Source organism: Sinocyclocheilus anshuiensis, unplaced genomic scaffold (genome assembly GCF_001515605.1).
Source record: "Sinocyclocheilus anshuiensis isolate Anshui unplaced genomic scaffold, SAMN03320099.WGS_v1.1 scaffold1303, whole genome shotgun sequence".
NCBI lineage: Eukaryota > Metazoa > Chordata > Actinopteri > Cypriniformes > Cyprinidae > Sinocyclocheilus > Sinocyclocheilus anshuiensis.
This window is the reverse complement of record NW_015537954.1, coordinates 563,984-573,169: the sequence shown is the minus strand read 5'-3', so window position 1 is coordinate 573,169 and position 9,186 is coordinate 563,984. Positions and strand designations below refer to the sequence as shown.

The 9,186-nt window shown below is 30.8% G+C and overlaps 1 protein-coding gene across 1 annotated transcript in view; it reads right to left on the bottom strand.

The window, feature by feature from the left end:
- LOC107665124 (CUGBP Elav-like family member 6) overlaps positions 1-9,186 on the bottom strand; it is a 22,063-nt gene that overhangs the window by 6,660 nt on the left and 6,217 nt on the right. Inside the window, exons 4-6 of the mRNA XM_016455884.1 lie at positions 8,199-8,261; positions 6,345-6,425; positions 4,048-4,191 (exon numbers count right to left, since the gene is read on the bottom strand). Coding sequence (XP_016311370.1) covers positions 4,048-4,191; positions 6,345-6,425; positions 8,199-8,261 — 288 coding nt within the window. The remainder of the gene's footprint in view (positions 1-4,047; positions 4,192-6,344; positions 6,426-8,198; positions 8,262-9,186) is intronic.

The window sequence follows — 9,186 nt, the reverse complement described above, 5'->3', positions numbered from 1 at the left end:
ATGAATATTTTTATATATAATCAAATTACTTAAAATAAAAAATTTGCTTTCCATCAACTTCCCTCATGAACCCCAATTTGGGAAACCTTGATATAATGGCATGACAAAGACTGTACATATTAAAAATGAAAATACATAAGAAACAAATAAAAAAGAAAATGAATGAATGAATGAATGAATTGTCATGGTAGCTGAGTTTGAAGGTCACTCCGCCAGGCAAACAACAATCATCACAAACAAATGAACTTCACAACACCTTCAGAACTCATTATGACAACTGTGAGCGACTTCAAATTAAATTCTAGTACAAAATGAAATTGAGAAAATGCACCAGCTATAAAGTTGCTAAAGTGCTAAGGAGAAAAACATTTTCCCGAGGTACATTTAGTTAAAACAGTTACTGACGAGTCACTGATCTTTTCTTCACCACACAGTTAAATCACTTACACTACAAGTCAAATGATTTTTTAATATTTTTTAAAGAATTCTCTTCTGCTCACCAAGCCTGCATTTATATGATACAAAATACAGCAAAAGCAGTAATATTGTGAAATATTTTTACTATTTAAAATAACAATCAGAAATGTTTCTCGAGCAGCAAATCAGCATATTAGAATGATTTCTGAAGATCATGTGACACTGAAGACTGGAGTAATGATGCTGAAAATACAGCTGCGCATCACAGAAATACATTACAATTTAACACATATTCACATAGAAAACAGTTATTTTAAATACTAAAAATATTTCAAAATTTTACTGTTTTTGCTGTACTTTAGATCAAACAAATGCAGGCTTGGTGAGCAGAAGAGACTTCTTTAAAAAACATTAAAAATCTTATCTTAAAAATCAGTAAAAACAGCTAAATGAACATTCTTACCCTGCGATTCAAAAGTTAAATCAAAAGTTGAGAAAACGTAAAAGTTTAAGGCAACCCGCTTCAGCAGATTTTTGAGTTCTGGTTGCCTTAAACGTTTATGTTTTCTCAACTTTAGATTTTTTACAGCATACTCTCATTCAGTGTTCGATGAGTTACACGCTGAAGTTTAATACTTGTTTAAATCACAGTATGAGAAACAGTCAGAGATGCTTGACTGAACAAACAGTGAGCGTCTTATGTTACAGGATCTCGCTCCCGTCCTCTTCTTATCGCTCTGATTATTCGATTTCATCGACACGCTGCAGCTCTGACTGAATTTGCCTGCTTTTGTCAGACGCAGAGCAGATCAGACAGTGGCTCTAAACACACGGAGGACAGAGAGACAGAGACGAGCTCCTCATAAACCTCAGTCACGGCAAACAGATGAAAACACGAGGAGACGAGCCAATGACAGACATTACAGCTCCAAACCAAACCACAGTCACAGCTCTGTGTCTGTTTGCTCGTCTGTTACTGGGAAAATAGACCAATGAACTCTATGACACTAATCAGCTATTACTGCAATCTGTTCAAAAGTTTAGAGTAGGTAAGATGTTTTTTTCCTCTTTTCTGCTCACCAAGGCTGCATTTAAAATACAGTAAAAATTGTGAAATATTATTACAGTTTAAATAGATAATTATATATATATATTTATTTATTTTTTTTACATGTAAAAATAAATGAATATAAACATACAAATAAAATAAATTCAAATAATAAGAAAGAAATAAAACTGACAGAGCGACTGAGTTTGAAGGTCACTCCGCCGGGCAAACAACAATCATTACAAACTACTTAACTACTTCAAAAATCACCTTTAAAACCCATGATGACAACTGTGAGCAACTTCAAAATAAAATGTTGCACAAAAAAGAATTTGATTGCGCTAGAAAGTTCACACACGTTCAGTGATTGTCCCGAAAGAATATTTGTGACTCTGGAGCACAAAAGCAGTGTTAAGTCGCTGGGGTATATTTGTAGCAATAGCCAACAATACATTGTATGGGTCAACATTATACATTTTTCTTTTATGCCAAAAATCATTAGGATATTAAGTAAAGATCATCTTTCATGAAGATATTTTGTAAATGTCCTACCGTAAATATATCAAAACTTAATTTTTGATTAGTAATATGCATTGCTAAGAACTTCATTTGGACAACTTTAAAGATGATTTTCTCAATATTTAGATTTTTTTGCACCCTCAGATTCCAGATTTTCAAATAGTTGTATCTCGACCAAATATTGTCCTATCCTAACAAACCATACATCAATGGAAAGCTTATTTATTCAGCTACCATGTGACCCTCATGACTGATTTTGTGCTCCAGGGTCACATTCGAGAGGCCCGTCAGGACAGAGTTTGAATGATCTGCGTCTCGTCTGGAGCTCCACACACAGACTGTACACGAAACAATCAATGACTGAAGCACATCAGCTCCGCTTCAGAGAGTCCGTGTTCATATAAACACGCGTGTTTAGCGCGTCTGCGGTGATAAATGCACACCGAGTCTAATTCCAGCGCCGGCTGACATGAGAGAGTAATGAGGGAGAATATGTTCCTCTCCACACCGGAGGAAGATGATGAAAAACACCTGATTTAATTTCCTTCCTGAGCAGCGGCTTTATCTGATTTTATTGCAGCTTTTAGGAGCCGCGGGCGAGACGACGCACTCCTGTCTGCCAAGATCTTAATGAATAGCCAGGAAAATAAGGTTTAAATGTAAAGATGCAGAAAGAGACCTCAGCATGCGTCGACGTGAAGGCATTATGAGAAATATAACAATGCACTTCACGCTTTCCATGCAGCTGTTATTATCGATAATAAAACAAAAACTAAAACTATTACAACTCTCTTTGTTAATTGAAATAAAGCTTAATATATTTAAAAGGAAAAAAGATTAATTTATCTTTGTGACTGACTGAAATACGTTGAATAAAGACTAAAACTAAAACTGTTAAAAACTATTTTGTTAATTAAAATAAAGCTAAAAAAATTTAATATAAATATTAGGCAAAGAAACTAAAACTATTAAAACATTTTTTGTTAACTGAAATAAAACTGAACAAAATAAAATATATATATTAGATGAAAAATAATAGAACTTTTCCTGGGTGACTAACTGAAACAAGTTGAATAAAATTTAAAACTACACTAAGACAAAATTAATAAATTATAAATATAAGGCGAAAGACTTCAATTAAAAAGGAAATCAGAAATGTTGCCTAACTGACATAAACTCAACTAAAACTGACTCTATTTAAAAAACATTTTTATTAACAGAAAAAAGCTGAAACAAACTATAAACTTTATATTGAAATAAGTTGAATAAAAACTAAAACACAGCTAAACTAAAATCGTTTTTAAAAAATTGTTACTTAAAATAAAGCTGAAAAATATTTGACAACAAATGGAAAACCTAAAAAAACTAAAATGGAACTAAAATTACATTTTTTTTTGTGAAATAACAATACAAAATAAAATATAAATATGAGATAAAAGTAGAAATGTTGCCATGGCAACTTACTGGTGAAAAATTAGTTGAAACACTAAAATTGCCATAAAAAAATTAGTAATTGGAAATAGGCAAAGCAAGTTTATTTCTATAGCACATTTCATACACAACGGTAATTCAACGTGCTTCACATAAAAAGGAATTAAAATAATCATAAAAATAATCACAACAATAAAAGCAAAAAATAATTTTTTTTATTTAAAAATGATTTAAAATTAATTAAAAAAGTTAAGAAGAAAAAAAAAAAAACTAAAACTGAAGTAAAACCAAAACTGCAATAAATAGAAATAAAATCTAAACAGTAAAATTGAAAAAAAAAAAAAAAAAAAATACTAATAAAAATGTCAAAAACACAAACAAACAAAATGACTGCAAATTAAACAGAAACTGAAAAACAAAAACCGGAAATATAAAAATAAAAGCTAATGAATAATTCTACTATAAATATATATAAATGATACTAAAACGGCGCTGGTGATCAGTCCTGAAGCGGCAGAGCTGGAAAACGGTGTGAGGGCCGTGACGCGAGCGCTAACTGCATAGTGATTAGTGCAGGCGCGGGAAATAAAGGCACTTTGTGCTGAGTGAAGCGGTGCATTGTGGGAACTCACCGAAACACTTGCTCTGATTGGTGGCTCGGTCCACGAAGACTTTGGCGGAAATGACGTTGCCAAAGGGCAGAAACATCTGCATGAGCTCCGCGTCGCCGAACTCCTGCGGCAGGTGGTAAATAAACAGGTTACAGCCCTCCGGTCCTGAGAGAAAGACACGCAAATGAGATTTCACACAGAGCCATACCCAGAAGGCCTGTTTTCAGCCGGTGATCTCGTCAGAGATTCAAACATTGGCATCTTTGTTAAACGGAGATTTGATTGAATGTGGATACGGGAATCGAAGGCACTTCTACACTCTCAGAAAAAAAGGTACAAAAGCTGTCACTGGGGCAGTACCTTTTCAAAACTAATATGTACACTTTAGGAACTAATATGTACACTTTAGGAACTAATATGTACCTTTAAGGTACTAACATGGACTGTTTAGGTACAAAGGTGTGCCTTTTGAAAAGGTACCACCCCAGTGACAGCTTTTGTACCTTTTTTTCTGAGAGTGTAAGGTGTTGAGGCTTTTGGGAAAATTGGGAAAATGTAAATAATTTATAAATAACATAGAAATACAATAAAATATTATAAAAATAATATTAAAATCAAATTAAATAAAACAAAATATACAAATAAAATTAAATAAACAAGATAAAACAAAATAACAGAAAATATCAAAGCAAATAAAACAAGACAAAACATGAAATTAATTTAAATAAAATAAACATTTAAATATTCATTTTAAAATAAAGCTGCTGATGGAGTATCAACAGTAGAATAAATAATAAATGAAGACAAAAAATATAAAATATAAAACAAAAGTTTATATTAATAGCAAATCCAATAAAAACGACAAAACATTAAATCAAATAAAGTAATAAAATATAATAATATTACAATAAAACACATTTTTTTTACAAAATACAATAAAACAGTGCTAAAGGAGCAAATGATAAGAATGAACAAAAAAATAATAAAAATACAAATAAAATAAAAAAATTTTAATGTTAAAATAAAATAAAATAAAACAATAAAATAAAAAAATAATATTTAAAATGAAATTAAACAAAACTTAAGAATAAACACAAAATAAAAACAAATAACAAGGAAAGAGATTTTGGCTGCTGAGAGGTTTGTATCTGCAGCGAGCTTCTGCTTTAGACTCTGTGTTTCTCTTCTGTAAAGATGCTTTTTCAAAAACATTATGATGATTGTGAGCGACTTCTAATTCATTTCTGGGAAACAATTGAATTGAGAAAATGCATCCCACAAGAACAGAGTGCATTTACAAATGAGCTTCATTTTAACTCAATACAAACTTCTGAATAAACACAAACAGACGCTGAAGAATCTTTACATCAGAACTCACCTGAGAGCTTACTGACAGAAACTTTAAATGATCAATTAAAATAAAATATGAAAATAACATTAAAATAAATTAACAATAAAATAAATATCAAAATAAAAGACAAAACATAAAAATAAAGATAAAAGAAAACATAATAAAATAAAAAATGAACAAAACAAAATTAAAATGATAAAATTGAAAACAATAAAAAATAAATTAAAAATAAAAGACAAAACATAAAAATTAAATAAAAGATAAAATAAAAGAAAACATAATAAAATAAAAAATGAACAAAATAAAATTAAAATTATTAAATTAAAAACAATAACAAATAAAAGACAAAAAATAAAAACACAACAACACAAGACAAAAGTAATAAAAATGTTATATTAACATCAACTCAAACAAAAAAGACAAAATATAAAATTAATTCAAAAATAAAATAAATAATTAATATAAAAACAGTGCTAATGGAGAAAACAACAATTATTAACAGTAAAATAAATAATAACATAACAGACAAAATAAAAAGATAAAATAACACAAAACATAAAATGAAATAAAACTTTTTTTTTATTAAAACCAAATCAAATAAAGCAAGATGATGCATAAATAAAATACAAAATATAAAACAAAATACAAGACCAAACAAACAATAACTGATTAACAGTAAATTAAATCAAATGAACTAACTGTAATTAATCTTGCCAAACTCATTCTTCAGGTCTATGACTCAAGCATTGATTTCTGGCAACAGAAATGGTATAGTGATCATTTTTCAGTCAGGAATGCATATTAAGACATGCTAAATGAATTCTGGTTTCCATCTTTCCTGCGACGTACAGGATCTTGAGCATGGATGAAGGTCTGATGATTTCTGCTCAAGCTCTGGTGTGATTGTCGTGATTTCTCAGAGCAATTATCACCTGTCAGTCACCTGGAGGGGCGGAGTCTCACTCACCTTCCCGCTGTTGCTGGGGGATGATGGCTGGTTGCTGTGGAAACGCTTGGCTGATTGGCGCATAAGCGGCAGGATAGGCTGCTGTAACCCGGAGAGAGAGAGAATCACGTTAATGTTCCTGATTTAACACATCAACTTACAGCACTGACGCTGAATACATGAATAAAGCTCATCGTCATCATCATCTGAGCTCCGACTCACCCTCCACCTTTTTTCTTTATTATAGTTATTTACAGTAATTCACATCTGTGACCCTGGAGCACAAAAGCAGTCTTAAGTCTCTGGGGTATATTTGTAGCAATAGCCAACAATACACTGTATGGGTCAAAATTGGAAAGAATGGAAAGCTTATTTAAAGCTTTCAGATGATGTATACATCTCAATTTCGAAAAATTGACACTTAAGACTGGTTTTGTGCTCCAGGGTCACATATCTTTCTTGCTGTATGCAGCAGGGTAAAAAAAAACAAAAAAACTAAGACTTTGTTAATTGCAACAAAACTTAATAAAATTAAATATAGAACATAAAAAAACTTACATTAAACAAACATTAGAAATAACAACTAACTACAATAAGTTTAAATTGAAGCACCAAAATGACTTAATGGAAATAAATAAAACCAAAACTCAACAAGAACTAAAACTAAAAGTGAAATAAAAATAAATTAAACTCAAATAGTAATATATAAAAAAACTAATAAAAATTATAAAAGCACATAAATGACTAAAAATTTTACTAAAACTAAAATTAAAATAAAAACTATAACAATTCAAAATATGAATAAAATTATATATATTATAACTTAGTAATAGTACATAAGTGATACTAAAATAACACTAGTATGCTGTTAAATTTAAAATTAAAATTAAAAGTACATAAAAAATAAAAATAATTTAAAATATTAGTAAAAACTGTATTAGTACATAAGTAATACTAAAATGACACTGATAAGCAGTGTTAAACTCAAAACTAAAATTATATAAAAAATTAAGCTAATTCAAAATATATATTTAAATAAACTATAATAATATATAAATCATGCTAAAATATCACTGGTATTATGCAGTTATGTATACTGTGCACAGTACACAAATGACATGCTACATTCTCCAGTATGTGCAGAGCACAATAAAGCATCCAGCATCCCACAATGCAATGCACTCAACCTGATCTTCCATTTCCAGTGTGACAGAAGAAACAGAAGTGACACCAGCCGTGACTTTAAACATTGCTTTAACTGCCAGAACATATTTTTTTACACTAAATTGAAGACAAATTGCTAAATAACTATATTTATTTCTATGAAACTGCATACCAGCAGCTGTATTACAGTTTTTTTCCACTGCTTACACACTAAATCTTTACTTCACACAGTTTCTGAAAGCTGACACTCAAACAGCAGAAGCATGCACCAAATCTGCAAAACCATACACTAATTCTCAGCCTTAGACTCAGTTTTCAATTTCATAAAACACTTTTTGCAAAACACAACACAGTTCTCTATGTAACACACACAAATCTAACAGGAATTAATATTATGGCAAAGGTGTTTGCTTTTGAGATGTGTTTGTGATATTTTGAATGCAGTGCTTCATTTTGCAAGAGATGTGAGCCATTTTGCATTTTGTGTGTGCAGTTCTTGGATTTGTGTGTTAAGTTTTGAAAAAAAAGAGGCAAAGTTTTGAAAATGTGTGCAAGCAGTTGAAAAACAAACTGTAAAATGAGGTCACATGACAGCAGACTGTTGGTGGAAATGCTGATCCAGAAAACACATGCAGACATAGATTCTCAGGAAAAAAAAAAAAAAAAAAAATTCAGGAGAGTGAAAAGAAACAGACAGACAGAAAGATTCACCTGCATAGTGCTGCACACCGGCATACGCCTGCTGGAGAGAATCGGCCACCGTCGGACTCTGTGCTACACACACACACACACACACACACACACACACACAGACACACACACACACACACACACACACACACAGTCAGATTCAGATCAAATGTGACACACTCCTCTGTGCTTCAGGCTTACATGTTATTTTTGTATCAGAATCAATTAATTTATTTATTAAAAATGCAGTTCCTATTGCTCAAACAGTAGAGAATGACACAAGCAATGCCAAGGTCATGGGTGAATGCATTAACTTGTGCATATTACATATAACTTATATATTTATATATTTTCACAAATATATTTTTGAATGCAATGTAAGTAAGCTTTAGATAAAACGTTGGCCAATTATTTTGTCAATAAGTGTCTAAACAATATAGAGATGATATTGTACAGTTAGTTCAGGTTCACGTTACACGGTAAAACCACAAGAAAACATTATATTACATAAATGATTTCTGAATATATATTTTTTGCTTTGATAAATAAGTTTGAATTAAAAAAAAAATCTGATCAATTTGACAAATTAAATTACATTATATTATATTATTAGTGCTGTCAAACAATTAACCGCATCCAAAATAAAAGTTTTTGTTTACATAATATATGTATGTGTACTGTGTATATTTATTATGTATATATGTAAAGACACACACATACAGTATATATTTTGGAAATATTTACATGCATATACATTTACATATTTATATTCTTATATTTTATATTATATATAAAGAGAGCGGCTTCCAAATCTTCTATACTTATTTTGCTGGATCTTTCTGCTGCTTTTGATACGGTGAACCACCAGATTCTCCTGTCAACCCTATTGGAAAATGGCATCTCAGGAACTGCACACCAGTGGTTTGAGTCTTATATCTCAGATAGGTCCTTCAAGGTATCTTGGAGAGGTGAGGTGTCCAAGTCACAACATCTAACTACTGGGGTGCCT